At 35.1% G+C, this 23,897-nt stretch overlaps 1 protein-coding gene across 4 annotated transcripts in view; it reads left to right on the top strand.

The window, feature by feature from the left end:
• The window catches only part of TMEM232 (transmembrane protein 232), a 347,658-nt gene extending 324,277 nt beyond the window's left edge, over positions 1 to 23,381 (top strand). For all 4 annotated transcript variants that reach the window (XM_055298330.2, XM_063612897.1, XM_063612898.1 and 1 more), the window contains 2 exons: positions 17,696 to 17,789; positions 22,136 to 23,381. In XM_055298330.2, the coding sequence (XP_055154305.1) occupies positions 17,696 to 17,789; positions 22,136 to 22,312 (271 nt within the window). In that variant the 3' untranslated portion in view covers positions 22,313 to 23,381. The remainder of the gene's footprint in view (positions 1 to 17,695; positions 17,790 to 22,135) is intronic.
• Positions 23,382 to 23,897: the final 516 nt, after the last annotated feature.

The raw sequence follows: 23,897 nt of genomic DNA, 5'->3' as shown, positions 1-23,897 counted from the left end.
ACCCAAAGAAGACTTCCTCAAGGCATTTAATAAACTCCTGAAGGTCAAGGATAATGAAAGTGTCCTAAAAGCAGCAAGAGAGAAGAAATAACATACAATGGAGCTCCAATACATCTGGCAACAGACTTTTCAGTGGAAACCTTACAGGCCAGGAGAGAGTGTCATGACATGTTTAAAGTGCTAAAGGAAAAAAAAAAAAAAAAACTAATAATAACCTTTTACTCTAGAATAGTATATCTAGTGAAAATATCCTTCAAACATGGAGGAAAAATGAGGACCATCCCAGTAAAACTGGGGTGGTTATTTAGTTATAAATTTAGTTATTTGTAAACTGTTAGACTGAGAACCTCAGCACCTCTCTGGCTATTAGCAAAAGTCCATCCTCATTCCATTGCTTATCGGCTTCTCCAATATGGCAACTCAATTTATCACAGCATAAAAGCCAAGAAGGAAAAAGAGTTAATAAGACAGAAGTCACAATTATAGAAACGCTATATCATCATCTTTGTCATAGTCTGTATTCTTCTAACAAATAGGTTAGAAGCAAGTCCTTAGGCCAGCCCATACTCAGGGAAAAGGACTTACACAAGGGCATGAGTTCTAGGAGGCAGGGATTGTTGGTGCCATCATGGAAATCTGTCTCCCCACACTTCATTGTGAACATGAAAAAACTAGGAAAAAGGAAACTTGAAACTTCCTGAGACAGAGAACATTAGCAATCATATAATATTTCATGTATTTCTTCACTTTTCCTGGAAGATTTCCTTGCAATTATGTTAGAGTAGTGGTTCTCAACCATGGGTAATTTTGTCTCTCAAGGGACCTTGTCAGTAGAAATCTTCGATTATCATAGTAGGGGATGTTACTGACATCTAGTGGGCAGAGGCCAGAGCTGTTGCTAAATGTCTCACAAGGTACAGGACAGCCCCCACAGCAAAACAGTATCTAAGCCCAAATATCAATATGGTCAAGATCCAGAAACCCTGGATCCAGACACTTGCATTTTTTGGCAAGAACCATGAACAGAAGTGACATACCTGCGTCAAAGCAGTTAGGAGCCAGTGAATCTTCTCCACACCTTCCTTCCTCAGTCAAAATGACCTTGAAAGCCACATGTTGAGATGGCAGAATTACAAAATGGAAAGAGCCTAGATTCCTAGGTCATCAGATGGAGGTGAGCTTCTATTGAACTGCATCAGACACGTGAGCAAGAAGCAAACATATGCTTTGTTGACATTTCAGCATTTGTCTGTTGAGAAAATTAGCAGTAAATAAGTGGACAAAACTATAAACGCCTGAAAATCAGGATGGCATTGGACTCAAAAGCAGCACCAGAGGCAAGAAGACAGTGCGTAGGTTGCCTCAATACACTGAGGAAAAGTAACATCCACTATAGAATTATAAATTTCCCTAGTTCTTCAAATATATTTGGTTCATAGCATTTGGAAAATAGAAAATATTTCATATAAATTTTTTTTCAGAATCTATTCTGTTCTTCAAATTGAGTAGCAAGAGTTCAGATAACAAATGATACTTGAATATATGTCTGCTCCCAATCTATCAAATATGAGGGTAGAATAAAGACATATTCAAATATCTTTCTATATTTGAAATATCATATATTTTTTATATATATCAAATATTTTGATATTTGAAATATCATTTCAAATATCAAAAGGTTTCAGATTGTGTACTGTCTATTCACCATTCTTAAGAAGCTTCTTAAGAATATATGCCCCCAGATGAAGGGGATAAATCAAGGAAAAAGAACATAGTGGGGTACAGAAAACAGTGATCCTAACAGAGAACAGAGGTGAGGATGGAGTATTTCCAGCAGAATGGCAACACAGCAGGCCTAGGGAGCAACCAGTTTCAATTGGTGTAAGAAGACACTTAAACAACATTTTAAAAATAGAAGTTACCACTTGTTCTCCACCAACCTTATCTCTTAAAGGAGACTTTGATACATCTACTCACTTAAGTCATATGCATCATTATTCCCACTAGCTTTATACTAACTCCTACTCATCTTTCCAGATTTATTTCTGAGGTATTCTGGAGCCAATCCTCTGCCTGGGGGCACATTATGTTTTCTCCTGCTTTGTGAAACCATTTGCATAACAAAATTTTACTGTGTCGTTTGGCATGTCTTTTACATCAGTCACATCACAGTCCTGTTGTGATAACCACACAGATTAATATCTGCTATGGCATTGATGAAAAGACCTTGATCCTGATTTATAGGTTAATATAGAGAATTTTAGATAAACTGCAGTAGACGATGATTCTGTAATGCTAGGGTAGCAGCAGATCATTCTTGGCCCAGGACTATGAAATTTTGTGTCTGTGAATACAGGAAGAATTGCTTCGGTGGAACATAGTCACTGGGTATTTTGACTCTGTGAATTGAAAAAGAATTAAAATGCAAAAGTCAACTTTTTGAGTTTCTTAGTTGCTTTGCCAGTCTCTACACAATCTGAAAGCGACACCTGAAACTTTCCAACGGGAACTGTATATGGAAACCACCAGATCAAAAGACAGGCTGGCAAGGAAAAGCGAGACTGAAACTGTAGAAGCTGGTGTCTGAGACAGAGCCCCTTGGGATGGGATCACTAGGAATGGCAGAAGCCCAAGGACCCTGGAGCCTGCCCCTGACTGGCAGTTCTTCATGCCAAGCAGAAATGGGATAATTGCCCAGGCTGTAGATGTTGGAGGGGTGACAGCAGAACAATATTTTAACTCTCAATGAGCAGACTGCATCTCTAGAATGTTTTAAAATACAAGGAACTATAAAACGAGATCAATTAAATAGTTACAATATATTTTTAATGTGGGAGTAGGTAATGGCAAAAATAATAGTCAAGTTGAGAGCAAGTTCTTTCTTTACTAACTTCCCTTTAAAAAGTAGCCAAGGAAACTGATTTAGTGTTAGATTTTTTTTAATTTTGTATAACTTTCTTGTAAATATTTGTGCTTTAAATCTTGTGCTTTATAGGCAGCTGTAATCCTGAGGCTTAGTGATTTGGGCAAGCTAATGAAGGTTAAAGACAATAAATCTAATGTTTGACCTATAGTCAGGTACGACTTATTACTTGCACCAATCAGTCCTCCAAAACAGAAAATCAAAATTATTCAATTTAGATAAAAATATCTTTTTTATGTGCCCAGAAAATCATCTGTTTTTTAACCTCCTGCTTTAAGATGCATAAAAGATTAGATCTGACCAGGTGGAGTTCTGAGTGTGAAAGTTATAGTTAAAGGAGTCTCTAAGGATTTGAAAACTTTTAGTTTCCAGGATGATCCATGGTTTCTAAGAATACTGAAATGAAATGGAATTGGGAGAAATGCTACCAAAGAATTAGATGGCTGTACTTCAGATCTAATTTTGTTAATGATAAGCTGTCCTTTTTGAACTGAGTTGTAGGAGAGGAACTGACGACATATTCAGGGACTTTGAAAGCCTTGGAATAGTTCTGGTCAGTTTGAATTCTGACTTCTGGTCTTGGTTTCTGCAAATTCTGCTTGGGGAAAATAAATGCATGATAGGAAAGAGGTTGTTTTTCTTTTCCCTTACCACCCTAGTAATATATGGATAAATAATATAGAAAATAAAAGAACCTTATAAAAAGTAGTGTGCCATTAGATGAACAATGTTAAGTGGAGGGCAAATCTATTTTCTTAATGAAAAAAAGCATCACAATTTGTTAGTGATCTCTGCACTCAGATCATGAGAATGGAGAGCTAACTTAAGCGGCCCTTCCCTGGGACCTGGAGAGGGAGAGCCAAGTTAGGCCTTAAAGCCACAGGTAGGTTTTGCGCCTCTGTATTTCTGAGCAGACACAGCCCAAACCTGGCCAAGCTGAATGAAGGCAGAGGAATATGATGTATGTCAAACCCAGTTGGCATAGGAGAAAAAAAGCCTAACAAAGGGGAAGATGAGAAAGCAGCTTTGGAGTTGAATAAAATTTTCTCAAAATACTGAATGCCCAAAATGGAAAAACAACAGACCCCTGCCTTGAGGCACACTGAAGTGAGATTAAGTTCCTTGGTGTCCCCAGCCTGTGAGGCTGGAAACCTTAATACAAGAAATGTTAGAAAGCCTGGGAGTGGGGCCACACAGTAGCTTCAGATAGTAGTGCTGCCTGGCTAAACAGAGATGCTACCTTATCCACTGAAAACCTTCAGGACTACCAGCCTCTTAGTAAATAGTTTATTAAATTCTTTGGGATAGTTTGAATAATAGCACCTGAGATATTCCTTAGGCAATTAATATTGGCCCTATGTAGGTACAAGAAGCAAGCCCAATATATGGCCAGGCTGATTGGATTTTGTCATAACTGTATTTTACACTTGAAGATCTTATTCTCCATATTCATCAAATTACCTATACAAAAATGCCTTTATAGCTCTTGTTCTTGGTAATTATGCAGTTACTATAGAAGGCAAACTGGTGCTTCATAACATATTTAACTCATACTAAAATATACTTCTTACCTATATTTTTTCTTTTTAATTGTTAAATGTGTAATATATAATATGAAGTATATAATATGCTTGTACTAGTAGTAATGATAATAATACAATAAAACTAGCACCAAAGTTCTCACCACTCAGATTAAGAAATAAGTATTACTAAAACTGGAAACTCTTTTCATATCCTTCCCTAATCACTTGGCTCTCCCTTCCTTACGGAAGGAACAACTATCCTGAAATGTTTAATTCATTTTGTTGCTTTTCTTTATAGCCTTTCATAAATATATGCATCTTTAAAATTGTATTTTTTATATTGTTTTGAATATTTATAAATAAAATTACACTGTATGTTTTTTTCTATAATTTTGTTTTAGATCCAGATGTAGATTACATGTCGAGGCTTGTTACATGGGTATACTTCATTTCTATATGCCAGCAATGAACAATCTGAAAAAGATATCAATAAAGCAATTCCATTAATAACAGCTACAAATAAAATTAAATACATAGGAATTAACCAAAGAAGTAAAAGATCTCTGCAATGAACACTATAAAACGCTGATGAAAGAAATTGAAAAGGACACAAAAAATGAAAAGATATTTCATGTTCATGGATTGGAAGAATGAATATTGTTAAAACATCCATACTGCCCAAAGCAGTCTACAGATCAATGCAATCCCTATGAGTATACCAATGACATTCTTCACAGAAATACGAAAAAAAATTCTAAAGTTTATATAGAATCACAAAGTCTCAGAATAGCCAAAGCTATCCTGAGCAAAAGGAACAAAACTCGAGGAATAACATTACCTGACTTCAAATTACACTACAGAGCTATAGTAACCAAAAAAGCATGGTACCATCATAAAAACAAACAGACCAATGGAACACATTAGAGAGCCCAGAAACAAATCCCCATAGCTACAGTGAACTCATTTTCAATAAAGATGCCAGGAATACACTGGGGGAAAAGACACTCTTTTCAATAAATGGTGCTGGGAAAACTGGATATCCATATACAGAAGAATGAAACTTGATCCCTATCTCTTGCCTTATGCAAAAATAAAATCAAAATGGATTAAAGACTTAAGTCTAGTACCTCAAACTATGAAATTACTAACAGAAAACATTGAGGAAACTCTCCAGTACATTGGTCTAGGGAAAAGTTTATTGAGTGATACTTCACAAGCACAGGCAACCAAAGCAAATGTGGACAAATGGGATCATATAAAGTTTAAAAATTTCTGCACAGCAAATGAAGCAGTCAACAAAGTGAAGAGACAACTCACAGAATAAGAAAAAATATTTGCAAACTACCATGTGGCATGGCATTAATAACCACAATAAACAAGGACCTCAAACAATTCTATAGGAAAATTCCAATAATCTGATTTAAAATGGGAAAAAATATTTCAATAGATATTTCTCAAAAAAAGACATACAAATAGCAAATAGGCATATGAAAAGGTGATCAACACCATTAATCATCAGAGAAATGCAAATCAAAACTACAGTGAGATATCCCTTCACTCCAGTTAAAATGGCTTTTATCCAAAAATTAGGCAATAACAAATGCTGGAGAGGGTGTGGAGACAAGGGATCCCTCGTAAGTATTGGTAGGAATGTAAATTAATACAACCACTATGGAGAGCACTATGGAGCTTCCTCTGAAAATTAAAAGTAAAGCTATCATACGATCCAGCAATCTCACTTTGGATATATACTCAAGAAATAGGAAATCCATATATAGAAGAGTTATCTACACTCCAATATTTGTTGCAGCATTGTTCACAATAGCCAAGGCTTAGAAGCAACCCAAGTGTCCATCAACAGATGAGTGGATAAAGAAAATATCATTCTTATACACAATAGAGTACTATTCAGACAGAAGAAAGAATGAGATCCTGTCATTTGCAACAGCATGGATGAAACTGGAGTTCATTATGTTAGGTGAAATAAGCCAGGCACAGAAAGACAAACATCACATGTTCTCACTCATTTGTGGGTTCTAAAAATCAAAACAATTGAACTCGTGGAGATAAAGAATAGAAGGATGTTTACCGGAGGTAGTGAAGGGTAGAAGGGAAGTCAGGGGGAGGGGAGTGGGGATGATTAATGGGTACAAAAATTAGAAAGAATGAATAATACCTAGTACTTGATAGCACAATAGGAGATATATACTCAATAATTATTTAATTCTACATACGTGAATTGTTTATAACACAATCCAAGGAATGCTTGAGGGGACGTATAGCCCATTTTCCATGACGTGATTATTACATATTGCATGCCTGTACCAAAATATCTCATGTACCATATAGGTATATATACCTAGTATATACCCACAAAAAATAAAAATTTAAACATTAGAAAAGTAACATTTAAACATTAAATGTTTAAATTTTTCATTTAAACATTAAATGTTTAAATTTTTCATTTAAACATTAAATGTTTAAATTTTTCATTTAAACATTAAATGTTTAAATTTTTCATTTAAACATTAAATGTTTGAATTTTTCATTTAAACATTAAATGTTTGAATTTTTCATTTAAACATTAAATGTTTAAATTTTTCATTTAAACATTAAAAAAATAAACACTACTGATTTTTGTGCATTGATTTTATATCCTGAGACTTTCCTAAAGTTGTTTATTAGGTCTAGGAGCTTTCTGGTGGAATCAGAAAAGTTTTCTACATGAAGAGTCATATCAATAAGTGAAGAGAAATAATTTGACTTTCTCTTTTCTTATTTAAATGATGTTTATTTCTTTCTCTTGCCTGATTGCTCTGGCTAAGACTTCCAGTTGAATCAGAGTGGTGAGAGTAGACATTCTTGTCTTGTTCCACTTCTTAGTGATAATGCTTTCAGTTTTGCTCATTCAGTATGTTGTTGGCTGGGGGTTTGGAGGAATGTTCCTTCGATGCCTAGTTTGTTGAGAGATTCTTCATGAAGAGATGTTGGATGTTATCAAATGCATTTGCTGAATTTATTGATCAATGGCTATGATCAAATCGTTTTTAAATTTCTCTTTATGTGATGAATCATTTATTGACTTGCATGTGTTGAACCATCATGAATCCCAGGAATAAAGCCCACTTGATCATGGCGAATTAACATTTTGATGTGCTGCCGCATTTGGTTTGCTAGTATTTTGCTGAGGATTTTTCTATGTTCATCAGAGATATTAATCTGTAGTTTTCTTTTTCTCTGTTTGCCAGATTTTGGTATCAGGATGATAGTAGTATTATAGAATGAGTTAGGGAGGTGTCCTTCTTCCTCGATTTTTTGGAATAGTTTCAATGGCATTTGTACCAGTTTCTTTGTATATCTGGTAGAACTTGGCTGTAAATCCATCTGGTCCAGGGCTATCTGGTTGGTAGGTTTATTATTATTATTACTTATTCAACTTTTTAATGGTCTGTTTAGGATTTATGTTTATTCCTGGTTTAATCTTGGAGATTGTGTTTCTTCTAGGAATTTATTCATTTCCTCTAGATCTAGTTTGTGTGCATAGAGATGTTCACAGTAGTTTCTAAGCATTTTTGTGTTTCTGTGGGATCAGTTGCAATGTCACCTTTTGTCATTTCTGATTTTGCTTATTTGGATCTTCTCTCTTTTCTTTTTTAATCTAGTTAGCGGTCTATAAATAATCTTGTTTATCCTTTCAAAGAACCAAGTTATTTTTTTCATTTATTCTTTGTATGTTTTTGGGGGGTCTCAATTTCATTTAGTTCTGCTCTGATTTTAGTTATTTATTTTCTTGTGCTTTCATTTATTTTATTTTCTTCTGCTCTGACTTTAGTTTCTTTTTAAACTATTCCAAAAAATCAAGGAGGAAGGATACCTCCGTAACTCATTCTATAATACTAGTATCATCCTGATACCAAAATCTGGCAAAGACATCACAGAAAAAGAAAACTACAGGCTAATATCCCTGATGAACATAGATAGAAAAATCCTCAGCAAAATACTAGCAAACCAAACGTGGCAGCACATCAAAATGTTAATTCGCCATGATCAAGTGGGCTTTATTCCTGAGATTCAAGATGGTTCAACATATGCAAGTCAATAAATATGATTCATCCATAAAGAGAATTAAATTTAAAAACGATTTGATCATAACCATTGAACAATAAATTCAGCAAATGCATTTGATAAAATCCAACATCTCTTCATGAAAAATCTCTCAACAAACTAAGCATCAAAGGAACATCCTTCAAAACCTAAAACATAAATCCTAAACAGAAAAACATAAATCCTAAACAGAATTGGGCTTAGTTTGTTCCTATGTTTCTAGTTCTTATAGGTATGAGATTAGGTAGTTAGAGATTTTTCTATCTTCCTGATGTAGGCATTTAGCAATATAAACTTTCCTGCTTTTGATGTATCCCTGAGTCTTTGGTATGTTGTATCTCTATTCTCATTTGTTTCAAAGAACTTTTTATTTCTACTTTGATTTCATTGTTTACCCAAATGTTCTTCAGGAGCAAGTTGTTTAGTTTCAATTTATTTCTATGGCTTTGAGAGTTCTTCTTGGTATTGACTTATATTTTTATTCCACTGTGGTCCAAGAAGGATGCTTGATATAATTTTGCTTAAAATCTATTGAGACTTGCTTTATGATTGAGCATGTGGTCAATCTTAGAGTATGTTCCATATGCCGATCAGAAGCATGTCTGTGTATTCTGTGGTTGTTGGGTGAAGTAATCTGTAGTTGTCTATTAGGTCCAGTTGGTCAAGTGTCAAATTTAAATTTATAATTTCTTAGTTTTCTGCCTTGATGAACTATCTAATTCTATCAGTGAGGTGTTTAAGTACGACACTATTATTTTGTGGCTATCAAAGTATTTTCTTAAGGCTAGAAGTAAGTGTTTTATAAAGCTGGGTGCTCCAATATTGAGTGCATATATATTTAGGATAGTTAAGTCTTCTTGTTGAATTGAACCCTTTATCATTATGTCATGCTTTTCTGTCATTTTTGACTGTTGTTGGTTTAAAGTTAATTTTATCTGATTTAAGAATAGTAGCTCTTGCTCCTTTTTGTTTTCTGGTAGTGTCTGGGTCTTTATTCATTCCTTTACTTTGAACCCATGCATATCATTATATGTGAGGTGGGTCTGTCTCTTAAAGACAGCAGAAGAATGTGCCTGTTTTGTTTTCAATCCAGTTTGCAACTTTATGTCTTGTAAGTGGAGTATTTAGGCTATTTGTCTTCGAGATTAATATTGAAATATTAGGTTTCGTTCCTTTCATAGTGTTGCTAGCTAGTTATGTGGTAGTCTCGATTATGTACTTGCTTTGTAGGGACCGTGGGTTGTGTGCTTGCATGTGCTTTTGTGGGAGCAAGTATTATTCTTTCATTCCCATGTTTAGAGCTCTCTTAAGCATTTTTTGGAGGGCCAGTTAGGATGTGATGAATTCCCTTAAAAATTGCATGTTTGGGAAAAATTGCATTCTCCTTCGTTTATGAAGCTCAGTTTGGCAGGATTTGAAATTCTTTGCTGGCATTTATTTTCTTTCAGAATGCTAAATGTGGGCCCCCAATATCTTCTGGTTTGTAAGGCTTCTGCTAATAAGTGTTCTGTTAGTCTGATGGGTTTCTCTTTACAGGCTATATGACCCTTTTTGCTAGCTACCTTTAAAAATTATTCTTTCTTATTGACCTTGAATCGGATGACTGTTTACCATGGGGATGGTGACCTTATATAGTATCTCACAAGAGTTCTCTGGATTGCTTGTATCTGCATGTCAACCTCTCTACTTCCATAAAAAAAATTTCATGCTCAAACTATTCTATGTGGTTGCATCTAAACTTCACTTATTGTAGCTAAAGTATTTAAAGTTTTTAAATACTTAAAGTGTTTCCATTTTATAAAGCTACCAAAATTTATCCCTTGAACTATTGATAAATATTTATTTCTCTTTTTATATTATACAAACAATGCTGCTAGGAATATTCTCATATATGTCTCTTCTGTTCTTTTCTATATATTCTGCCTATTTTTTCCCTTGCTTCAGCCTAGATATTTCTGTTTCCCTATCTTCCAATTCACCAATCTTCTTTTCTGCTATGTCTAATCTGCTGTTATATACACCTACCAACTTTTTAATTTCACTTACTGCTTTTTTTGTCAATTCTATAAGTAATATGTGAATTTTAAGATAGATTCCAGTTTTCTGACAAAATTCTTCACCTGGCTATTTATTTATTTAAATATATTTATCATAGTTAAAGTCCATATTTGTAACTCCAATATAAACCTTCTGTGTGTGAGATTTGCCCAGTATGCCTTATCATTTTTTATTGAATTCTGGATCTTTTGTATTAAAAATGACAAAGACTCCTGGTTCATACTATGCACAGCAGACAGAGAGTTCACCTTCTTCTGCTATGCATCTTGAGTGATGGCAGAGCATTTTCGTCTAACCAGTAGCTGAACTGACTCCAGGATTATCTAACTTTTAAGTTAAATCTACATGTGATTTAAATATAACCCCAGAGTGTGAATTTTCAGGAGTCCCAATGGAGAGCCTGAGGTGTTCATCAAGGCCTCTCTAGTTTTGTAGATTTCAGCCCCAAATTTTCAGAAACTGTAAAGTTTCTGAAAAATTCCACTCTGCTTGTTGGTGACTTCTTTGTTTGGCTGCCTAGCCTTCTCAGTTTAATAATTTAGAAAATTCCTGGGGGGAAACTTAGTGGGGTGTGTGGTGCTCACTTCTCTTGAGCTTGATCCTTCAAGTCCTGGCTACCTCGGCAGCTCTAAACTCTTTTTTGCTTTTTCAACCCTGTAAGGTTGCCAAGTACTCTCCTGGCTTCTCAAGTTCTGATCAAAATTTCTTTGCCTGGATTTTTCACTTTTCAATCCATAAAATAAAAGGATAAATGCTCTAAGGAGAAGTATATTTTGCAGCTCATTACTTACTTCTCCAGGTCTTTTCCTCTCTGATATTTTGGCCTTTCAAATCCTGTTGCTTAATGTATCGTGAATGCTTTTTTTTTTTTTTTTTTTTGAGACGGAGTCTTGCTCTGTTGCCCAGGCTGGAGTGCAGTGGCGCAATCTCGGCTCACTGCAAGCTCTGCCTCCCGGGTACACGCCATTCTCCTGCCTCAGCCTCTCTGAGTAGCTGGGACTACAGGCGCCTGCCACCAGGCTAATTTTTTTGTATTTTTAGTAGAGACAGGGTTTCACTGTGGTCTCAATCTCCTGACCTCATGATCTGCCCGCCTCGGCCTCCCAAAGTGCTGGGATTACAAGCGGGAGCCACCACTCCCGGCCTCGTGAATGCTTTTAAACAGATTTTTTAAAATAATCTTTGGCTCTCATAGCAATTGTTATCTGTCAGGTCATTGATCTGCAAGCTACTCACTTTAGTGACAAACAGAAATCCTAAAGGTTACTGAAAATTTTATTTAATATAGTACTGAGATTATATTTATTCAAATGTTTATAATAAATTAGAATTTAACATAAAAATTCCCGTGATCGATGATTATAACACTAGTGACCATGGAAAAAAAACTAAGTGAAATTTTAGAGGAAAAAAACATATTTTTAGAAACCCTTAAAGGCATTTATTTGTCTGTATTGTAAGTTCTATTGCTATTGTTTGCTGATTTTATGTTATTCTATCTGAAATAGTAGCTCTTTTGAAACTGCATATATTTTAAATTTACCTTAAAGAGAGGAAGGAATTTATTTTCCTTTCAAGTAATTATTGCTTCAGGAATAGTATTAAGGTGACAATCTGAATATTAACCTATTTGGGCTCTGAGAACAAAAAAAAAGTAAACCTCTAAGTATTGGAGATGGCAGGTGCAACTTCAATACATAATGTGATTGACCCTTTTTAGTATAATACCACAAAGCTAATTAAATGAGAGAAAACTGAGCAATAAGCTCTTAGAGAAAGTTAAAAAGAAAGTTAATTTAATCAAAAGTAACATGAACTCATGATATTTTGGTACAAGATGATTTTTCTTATGCCATTAGAATGATTTAAGTAGTACTTTTTTTTCTGATATCATCCCTCTTAACTCCAAAAGTTTCGGGGAATCATCCAATATACCACCATATATTCCAGATTCAGGTTTCTACTATCATTCTCTTCTAAAAGAAATCAAGGCCCCATGGACAGTGTCTATATCATGGACTTCTTGTTGCCTTCAGAAAGTAAGGCCTTCATCGGAAGAAATTGCAATAGAACTAAGACAAGAAAGTTAGCTAAAGAAAAGGTTCTGGTAGCCAAATAATTAAAAGGTAAGGTTCCAAACAATGTACACAATTAATTAGAGCAAATTGTGTTTGAAATCAGTGAGAGGTCATTAATCTATGATGAATCTCAAAAAGGAGACTAAATATACTGAGAAAAGCCACACCAACCAATGAGTCTGTGGTACCCAATTTTCCTCAAAAAGTGGGAAAAGGGGGGAAGTCATTCAATTGTTAAGTAAGAATGGAGTTCTAGGGTTTGTTTAATTGATAAACTATCTTCCCCTCATTGGATAATTCCAATGGTTATTATAGTTTTCCTGAGATAAAAACAATATTTTATCTGCTCAACTGATGCTTCCATGCCAGATCTTAGGTCAGGGTGTGAGATGTAGGAATAAAGAGGCCTGAAACCTGTGCATGCCTTCTGCTCCTGGAGAATATCTCCTGTCTAACGGGACACTCACTTTTTGCCAGTATGTCTTCAGGAGAGCTTTGGAGACTTGAAAAACCATAATTCTGCATAAAGAAATATATTATCCCCCCTTTTCTTGTAAATATCTTTGCACTTTCTCATCCTTGAACTGTTAAAGAAACTGAACATGTCCTATATGAATCTTTTCATGAATCTAATCATCATCCTATTGGGACAATCATGCATAATCCATCCAGGTAGATCTCTCTTACCCACTCTCAGACTAAGTTAAATGATGCCAGCTCCCCACCTTTCTACTCAAAAGAAATATTTTGCAGCCATTTTCCCAGTATACCGTGAATGGCTGTTTATAAGTCTTCCCCCATGTGAACTTCAAGTTTCTGGAGAGAAGAATCTAAGCTTTTTCTTCTTATGATTTCTTCCCACTCCTAATAACAACATCCCCTTGCAATAAATGGTTGAATAAATGAATAAATTAGTCAGCTCCTCTTCACTTCAATGTACTGTCAGTCCCAGCCATCTCAATCTACATACATTTTCTGAAATGAGTTATTTATTTTCTTTTCCTGAGTCTGAGTCTTTGTTCCTGTTTTGTCATCTGTAGCAGGTTTGTTTTCCCCAAAAGATATGACTAAGTCTTAACCCCTTGTACCTATAAATATGACCTTCTTTGGAGAGAGAGTTTTTGTAGATGTGATTAAAGTAAGGATCTCGGGATGAGATTATGCTGAATTATAATGTGTCAAAGAAAAGTTGTACTGGACAAATTAAACAGGCAAAGAGGAGTTTAATCAAGACTATTGCAGTGGAGGAGAGAAATTAAACTCAACTCTTCTGGGAAAAATAAAAAGACAGGAGGATGTGTAAGTGCTGGGGTTAGCTAGTGGAAACATACTGGAGCACATTAGAAAGTATGTTGATTCGTGTGATTAGGTCAATGTGATGTGTTTGCTGTTTGTCACTTACCTAAGTTAGGCTCCTAGACCTCCCACAGAGGCTGGGCAGATGGTGGCTATCTTTCTTGAGGGTATCTTTCAAAGAGATGACTCCAGGTCATTGAGAAAGAAATTCCTGTGTTATAAAATTACCAAAAGGATGGGAGAATATTTATATTTCAAAAGGGCAGACAGAAAATTTACAATTGAAAGTTTTCTAAAGTGAATATTATGCTAAGAAAAGGGAGGTCAGAGGCCTGTCTAAAGTTTAGGGAAACTGAGGGGAATGTTAAGGCTATCTTCCTCTTGTGGACCTTAAATTCAATGACAGTATCCTTATAAAACATGTCCTTATGCTATCAAAACAATTGAACTCATGGACATAGAGAGTAGGATTGTTACCAGGGCCAGGAAGGAAAGTAGGGGCTTGGGGGAAAGGTAGGAATGGTTAATGGGTACAAAAAATCAAAAGAATGAATATGACCTACTATTTGACAGCACAATGGAGTGACTATAGTTAACAATAACTTAATTGTACATTTTAAAATAACTAAAAAAATATAATTGGATTGTTTACAACATGAGGGATAAATGCTTCAGGGTGTGTATAACCCACTCTCTATGATGTGATCATTATGCATTGAATGCCCGTATCAAAACAGCTCATATACCCCATATATACACCTACTGTGTACCCAAAAAAATTAAAAATTAAATGTCATTGTTTGAAACAGAACAATAGAAGACACCCAGAGTCACAGAAGGAAAAAACCATGTGGAGATAGAGACAGAGACAGGAGTGAAGTATCTACAAGCCCAGGAATACCAAAGAACCAACAGCCACTAGAAGCTAAGAGCGGCAAGGAATACATTTTTACCCAAAGCTTCTGGAGTATCCAAGGCTGCTAACACTTTGATTTAGAATTTTTTTTCCTCCAGAACTATGAGAGAATGAATTTCTGTTTGTCTAAGCCTCCTCATTTGTGGTAATTTGTTAAAGTAGCCCTCGGAAACTAGTATATCATCTTTCTTGAAAAGTCTCTACTGTTCATTTAACTTCAAATGTCAAAATTCTACATCTCATTTAATGCCGACAAAATTGTCTAGTCCTCCATTCCTTTTTCTTGTACTTATAATATCAGCTAAACACCATGGCTTTTTGCTCTCAATTCTTTTGACAATGAAGATGATAAAGAAAGATACTGCAGCTGAAACTTGTTTAGTGTTTGATTTATGTCTAATTCCTTCTTATTCCTTGTGAAAACATAATAAGGCAAGTGCTATTATTTTTCAATATTAAGGATGAAGAAACTGAAGAACAGAGGGATTAAATAACACTAAGTGGTAGAACCAAAATTTGCTTTGAGATTTGCCTAAGTACAGAGCCCATATGCTTAGACATTTTACTATATTTTTTTCTTTTTCTATCCCTGAATGTTTACTTCTCTCGTGTTATCTTTCATTATGTTCTGTATACATTTTTATTTTCTAGCACAAAATTCAACTGAGGTAACAAAGAAATCACAGATGTATAAGCATATTCATTTGTTTTTCCCATGTTAAAAGTCTTTTGATATTATGTTGCCTACATTTTTTAAAACTTAAACACTTCTTGTTCAAGAAAAAATTTTAGGCAATTTGCTTGAACACGTTTAACCTTAAAATCATTTTAAGATTCTGTTTTATCTTTTTATAGCATTTGGCACAATTCTTTGAATATCAGAACTGCCCAAATTTCACGGAATGAATTTAGTTGAACCAATTGTCAGCCCCTGCATGTCATGTCCCCAGCTTTCTAGGATCATATTTTTCTGTAACACAGTACTTTAATAGAATGGCTAAAGGCCCTATTCTGCATGCATTAAGAAGCTCAGTACTTTTCTGCCACACAGTGTTTCTGAATATTAATGAAGTTGGGAGAGGGTTCCATTTTTCCTGGTTGCCTGTAACTTCCATTGTTTTCTTTTGAACTCCTGCTGTCAACTCTACTCTCAGCGTGTCTCCTGAGATTGCCCTCCATTTGCAATACTGGATACTACTCCACTAACACAGGAGTGTTGTGTGGTAGACTCTTATTGATGGCTTGGAAAATAAAGAGTATTAAAGCATATCATAGTTCTCATTTATTCATTTAATCATTCAGCAAACATACAAACATTCATTGAATATCTAGTGGCACTGCATTGGACACTGAGGAAACAATGGTAAGCAAACAGGCAAAAGTCTCCATGATCATGTAGCTCCTACTCTAGTCAGGAAAACATAAAACTCACACAGGGACATGATAAATGTAAAATTGCAACTTGAAGTAAGTATAAGGAAGGAAATATCCATGGTAGATTGAGAGCTATGGTAATGGGCTTGAACTGAGAGCTGAAGGGTGAGTAGGCATTAACCAGCCCTGCAGCAGGGGTAGAAGGAGGAGAAAGAGAAAGGCATAAGAGAAAGAAATGACAGCATGTGAAAACAAGCAGCAGTGGGATGGAACAACATACATTCCAGCAACTGCAAGAAAGCTTGTGCATTAGGGATGCTTAGACCTAAGCAGGTAAAGGAAAGAAATAAGTCTGGAGAAATCAGGCAAAACTTACTTTAACAAATGCAGTTTACTTCAGGCTTCCTCAACAAATGTAATCTTAATCTTAAAGCTAATGGAGAAATAATGAACAGTTTGATGTAGGAGACTGACATGATCTACTTTGTATTTTGAAAACAATTCTGGCTACTGTCTAGAGACAAGAGTAAAGTGGGTAAGGAATGATGGATGTGGGAATTCTGAACATGAAGCCTTCATCCAGGTGAGAGATTATGGTGGCTTGGCCTAGGGAAGTGATGGAGGAGATGAAGGTTATTGGGAAGATTTGAGAAGCCTTTAGTGCAGAATAGACAAACAGAACCTGATGAAATGAGGGGACTGTCGAGTGTCAAGAATGTAGAGTACATTGGAATGGGAAAGGCAGAAACCAGAAAAACATTAGTTCCAGTCTTAAAAATTGACTAGACTTTTTTCAATATGGAAATTTCTCACTGGCTGCCTCTTTTTAGGCTCTTCCCTAAGACTTTCTCCTTTACCCCCACTTTCCCACCCTCAAAACCACCTTTCACCATCTTATTACTTTAAGTGTTCCTGGATTCACATAATTTCTTCATAATGACTTTAATAATACAGTAATTCTGTGGAAAATTTAACACTAAGTCTCCCTTAGTTTGAGGCCCAGCTTTGTACTGCCAAGAATTTCACTGAACTATGGTAATCTGTCTACCACAATTCCACCCTTAGTAATACAAAGACTTTGGAAATGTATTGAAATCATATGATTTTTTCAGCATATCTTAGAACAAATTCTTAGGCTTAGGCTTCCACCAGAACTTCCAGGGTTGTGGAGCTGTGTATGGGGATGGGCACTTTAATCATCCTGTATGTCATGTCCTACCCTCAAAATTATCAGTTTTAGTGACCCAAGATGGCTTACAAAACCTAAAAGCTAACATACCATTGTCTACACAAAGTAAATACTTTATTTTAACAATGAAGAATCAAAATGCTTAATAATAATAAATTATGACTTACAATTCTATTTCTGGGGAATAGGAATACCTATACCTAATGTTGGATTTGTTCTTGTGCTCTTTTGAAGGGAACATCCTTCTGTATCAGAAATTCCCATGTTTCCATATCCAGATTTCTTCACCAAGGCAGATAAAGAGTTGGCAAAAATCATTGACCATCACGTAAGATTGATTTTTTTTAACTAGCAGCAAAAGCTTTGTTCTTTAAAAACACTTTAAATTATAAAATGTAGTTCTGAGACTGAAACCTTAATATGTGAAATTTAAAAGTAGAGCCATGATTGGTTTGCCAAACTGAATTATATCTCACTACGTTACCTGTACACCTCAGTGTCTCCATTGGGTTACAGAAAATGTGACCTTCTATCATTTGTAAAATACTAGGCTAATCCTGTTTTCTGAATTACTACTGATTTCTTGTGACAAGAATCTTATATTGAACACTGAACACTGATTTCTTCTGCAGTGTAGTTCGAATAACAGAACAAAAATCTTTTGGCTCAATTTTCAGTGACCGTTCTTTACCCTTGATAGATCAGAAAGACTGTTAATCACTTTGTTCTTAGTATGAGTTTAAAAAGCAGTGGCAATACAAGGCTATTCACAGAAGATACTTTAATTCATTGTGCTATATTTAGTTGATAATTTCTTACCAAATACACATCATTTTGTGCCTCGTTCTTTTTAAGAGCAGAATTAAAGTATGAGAGAAAATGCTTTTCTGTTTTTTTCTTTGAATAAAATATATAGCATATATAATGCACTTAATTTTATCACCAGAAGTTCAATACTGTCTCTCAGATTGCAGTTATATTAACAATTAATTTTTTCACACTACTTTTTTTTTTTTTTTTTTTTTTGAGACGGAGTCTCGCTTTTTCACCCAGGCTGGAGTGCAGTGGCGCAATTTCGGCTCACTGCAAGCTCTGCCTCCTGGGTTCACGCCATTCTCCTGCCTCAGCCTCTCCGAGTAGCTGGGACTACAGGTGCCCGCCACCACGCCCGGATAATTTTTTGTATTTTTAGTAGAGACGGGGTTTCACCGTGGTCTCGATCTCCTGCCCTCGTGATCCGCCCGCCTCAGGACTCCCAAAGTGCTGGGATTACAAGCGTGAGCCACCGCGCCTGGCCCACACTACTTTTAAGTAGTAATCTTGTGAAGAGATTATTTTATTTACTGATCACATTGAATAGTTTTCACCACATTGCTAGTAATTAAGCCACTCTAGCAACAGCTATAAGTATTGGGCTTTGGAGACTGACTGATACCGTGAAATGACAAAACGAGAGCTGCAGTATTCTAGTATTCACTAATAAAGTTTTCGTTAAACCAATATATGTACAGGTCATCTTCAAAAATTTCAAATGGTTTATAAATTTAAACATCCATATTTTCTTACTCATTACTTCAACTAAATTTTCTAGAAGAGATTATAAGAGATAGCAATTTGCTAACATCACATACACACACACACACACACACACACACACACAGATGCATAAATAACTACTTTGGTCTGTCTAGGGTTAAAGAAACAGAGGAGAGTATTATGAATGACAGAGATACAGAGATAGCTCCAAACAACCATCAATCATCTTTTCCTTTTTCCAAGGGTGTAAGCATTATCCAAGTAATCACTGCCATGAGCCTGCTTATATTGTAGCTAAAGAAGGATAAATAAATCTTTTTCAAAAATATGCTTGAAAACTTATAGATCCAAATTGTTTGATGTGTGGCTAGCCTAATAAACTAGTAGTTCATAGTACTGATTTTGGAAGGTTTATTGAATTGTCTCTGAATATAATATTTTTTTCAGTATTCATGTATATACCACTTCTTTTCAGATGGGTGCAGCAATAGTGCTTTGTACTTATACTTTATGCTTTACAAAATGCTCTTACAGTGGTTAATTTAATCCTCACAACCCTGTAAAACATTTACCAATAAGAAGAACAAACTTGCTTACAATTCAGTTACTTGCTCAATGTTTTAAATAAATGAGTCTATGCCCAAAAACAGATTTCCCTACTCCAAATCTACTTTCCTGTCCACTTTTTCAGAGCTGCTCAAGTTCTTGGCTTATGATTCCTAACCAGAATTAGAAGTGGGAGGATGGGATCTGCAATATCGACAAATAACAAAAACACATCCCCTCAGCTACAGATATAATTGTCCTTCTAAGCCAGCAGACTTTTGTTGAGGGGTTATCATATGCAGGGAATAGAAAATATACCTAATTGCTTAGGAGATATTAAGGTACCTTACACATTGCTAGCATTCCATAGCGTGATCATTGAATCACTGAGTGAATCAGTTGAATAAAGCAGTAAATGGTGCTTCCATTTCCCATAGATTTCAAAGACATCTATTTTTTTTTGCATCCTCCTAGCTACCACAATAGACAATAATAATGGCATATAAAGTCAAAAAATACAATTATTTACCCAAATTGATCTGTTGTCATGGTCACCAGAGACAAAAAGAAAGTATGCTTTTTCCTAAGCCTAATGAAAAGAAGGATTTTGATGTTGTGGTGAATTTCAGCCATTCCAAATTCTAAGAAGGGGGAAAGAGGGAAGAGCTGTCTTTTGGACGGTGATGATATGATACCCCTTCTTGGCTGCTTTTATATGTATTGATGCTTTTATACATGCTGTTTGGGAAACCAAGAATTTTAATTTGCTGGTAGTTCTTAAGAATTAATTCTCTTTTGATTTTTCACATTTTTTTTTTTTTTTTTTTTTTTTTTTGAGACAGAGTCTCGCTCTGTGGCCCAGGCTGGAGTGCAGTGGTGCGACCTCGGCTCACTGCAAGCTCTGCCTCCCGGGTTCATGCCATTCTCCAGCCTCAGCCTCCCGAGTAGCTGGGACTACAGGCACCTGCCACCACGCCCGGCTAATTTTTTTTGTATTTTGTTTAGTAGAGACGGGGTTTCAACGTGTTAGCCAGGATGGTCTCTATCTCCTGACCTCGTGATCTGCCCGCCTCAGCCTCCCAAAGTGCTGGGATTACAGGCGTCAGCCTAAAAACAAAATAATGAGATCTATCGAAATCTTTCATATAGGATAGATTAGTGCTGTTTGTTTCTAGATACTGTCATTATTATACCAACTATAACTTCTATGCTAATAAAATTGGTAATTTTCTTAAACAACTAGATTATTAGTTTATTATATGAGAAAAATAATGTGTCATAGTTGAGTATCGTAGAACTTGTAGACTAAACCATAGCATGAATTTCAGCCTGTGCCTGACTGTTCTGGAGGTTTTGCCTTAATTTCCCATACATTTTATGCAAAACTGGTTCCTGAGAAACCAAATGTATGAGAAATAACTGTTTATAAATATAGCCTTAAGATAAGTGCAGTTAAGTTTTGTATTTCTTATGTAATTAAAACTCAACTGGGAATAAATAATGGATTTGATATTATGCTTTTATTTTTAATGTTTAATATGAGTATATTAACATTATACAAAATTTTAATGCATTCGTCAAAGCTGAGTGACATGCTATGGACTCTGATGTTTAGCTCTGCTCTTTATTATCTGAATATCCCACATTACAAATGTTATTTGTGATTCACAGTACTGGCATATATAGTAATCTATAAATTAATTGATAGGTTGCTAATCTCAGACTGATCATTTGTGTATATGCATGAGCTGAGGGTGACAAAAAGACGGCATTGGCAGTATCTTTAGGAATGTCCATTATTTCATACTAGGAGTCATTCTGCCCCAAACGTTTTACCCAGCATAAAGTGCTTACCGTCTGTTTTTATCATTTCCTTCATCAAATGTATTAGAAGAGAAAAAAAGTTCCTCCTAATTATATATATATATTTTTTTTCATTATGATGTTTGATTGATTATCATTACTTACAATATGTATTACTCATTCTTAGGGCTTTTGCATTCAGATATACTACTATTTACATGACATCGTGGGTTATAAAGTGAAAAACTAAGTGAAAGCGAAAGAAAAAGAAAAAATTATCATGACCAATTAAGATAAATTCTTTAGAGTTTTTCTTACTGGTCTTCTGCATAGTATGCATTTACCTGACCATTAATTTCATTTTTAACTTCATAGAGAATAGTATTAGAGTTTTTGCCTTTCTGTTTAATTTGTATTTTCTGTATTTTTTCTTTCTGTTTTGCTTTCACCTGGTTCTTCATTTTATAACCCATGCTGTTGTGTAAATACCAGTATTGATGAAGAACATAAAACCATTTGGAGTACAGAAATATAAAACCTATAATGTCTTCTTTTTAATGATTTTTTTGTCTTTAAATATATTGAGGAAATTCTGTTTTGTGGGACTTACATGCATTCTAATAGGTAACACGTGTTTTGCCAGTGTGGTAGATATAAAATTTTTGAGGAATGTCATGGAAAAAACCTAAAAGGATAATTGGATATAAGCATCTGCATTTCGAGCAGCTAAATTGATATGCATTTTTTCATGGACTATCATATGTGAATAACATTTTCTCTCTGTAACAGTGGCAGGAAGAGCTAAAGATCCGAGAAAAAGAAGATGCAATATGCAAGGCCCAAGAACTTAAAGATAAAAAGTTAGCAGAGAAAAATCACTTTCAAGAAGTTATGAAGAAAAGAGAAGAGAAACTACATAAGCAAACCAAGCCCTATGAGCTTCCTTATAGGAAGGAAGTAATTTAATTAGAAAAGAAAATGCCACCTCCCAAAATTGAGGTCTACATGGCAGAAATACATAGGATGAAAAATACCAAGATAGCTATATAGTAAGAGAACTTTCTTGTCATTAAATTGAGGTATTGTTTAGAAAGAATTTGTTATCCTGATACAAGCTGTTTAATAGTTAGTTCTAAATTAATGACCAACTTTTAATCACACTTGAATGAAGTGATTTCACTAGTCAAAAATTTCCAAGACTACATCTAGTATTTTTCTCAATTGACATTTATCTCATGATTGTACAGCATACTTGATAACTGATTCTCAGAACATTGATATTCATCAAACATTCTGATGGAAATTCATTACAAATTAATTAATGAGTCACCATATAAGAATTATTTCTTGAAAACAGAATGAACATAAGCTAACAATCCTGTAATTACTATTATTCAAATAAAAACAGTATGGCATCTTATTTGATTGGCATTTTATAGTCAATTTATACCAAACCAAACAAACCCTATTTCAGAGATTTGAAGCTGGAAGGGCTGGTCATCTTAGATTGACTGGCTTGATCTTTAAAAGATGCCAGAGGGGACTCCTGAGAGATGGTGGTTTTACTCTGTTCTGCGAGTTTATGAGAATGAATTCGTATGATCATGGAAGGTCCAGGAGCAACTACTGAAGACATTCACACAAATAGGAGTTATTTTAGAAGTGGAACTTCACTTCATCTGAAGTTCTGAACCTATGAGTAAGAGTAATAAGTTGGAGTTTTTGTGATGTCTTATATTCCTTTCCTGAAAACTGAAAAATATAGATGATACTCATACCTCAATTTCACACAGGTGACTTGGTGCTACTCAAGAGACAGAGACTTTTATCAGGGGTGTCAAACTCAAATGACTACCAGGTCAGAAACGTAACATGAATTAGTGAAGCTGGCTAAGGAATACCTATCCCATCTAGAGAAATTTCCCAGCACTCAGTTACATTCCAAAATGTATGTCAGTATTGTAAAATCATCCAGCCTTTCAAGAAGCTTTTAAATGAGATTGTTTTTCAAAATAAAAGTAGCTAAGTAATCAAATGTGGGCAACTGGTTTTTTAATAGCATATTTTCAAGTTAAGTTTGATCCATGGGCCAAAGTTTGTGACCTATATTATGTGAATTCAGGTATCATTCTTTGTTTAAGATAACAATAACATATGGCAGAAAAATGTTGCATGTAGGTTGCTGTTTTGATTTCCTGTAGAGCTAATTCAAACTTATATTTCTCTTTTTTTTTATTATTATACTTTAGGTTTCAGGGTACATGTGCACAATGTGCAGGTTTGTTACATATGTATCCATGTGCCATGTTGTTTTGCTGCACCCATTAACTCGTCATTTAGCATTAGGTATATCTCCTAATGCTGTCCCTCCCCCCTCCCCCCACCCCACAACAGTCCCCGGAGTGTGATGTTCCCCTTCCTGTGTCCATGAGTTCTCATTGTTCAATTCCCACCTATGAGTGAGAACATGCGGTGTTTGGTTTTTTGTCCTTGCGATAGTTTACTGAGAATGATGGTTTCCAGTTTCATCCATATCCCTACAAAGGACATG

The sequence above is a fragment of the Symphalangus syndactylus genome, chromosome 11 (assembly GCF_028878055.3).
Source record: "Symphalangus syndactylus isolate Jambi chromosome 11, NHGRI_mSymSyn1-v2.1_pri, whole genome shotgun sequence".
NCBI lineage: Eukaryota > Metazoa > Chordata > Mammalia > Primates > Hylobatidae > Symphalangus > Symphalangus syndactylus.
The sequence above is the reverse complement of the archived record's forward strand: the minus strand, read 5'-3'. Positions and strand labels throughout refer to the sequence as shown.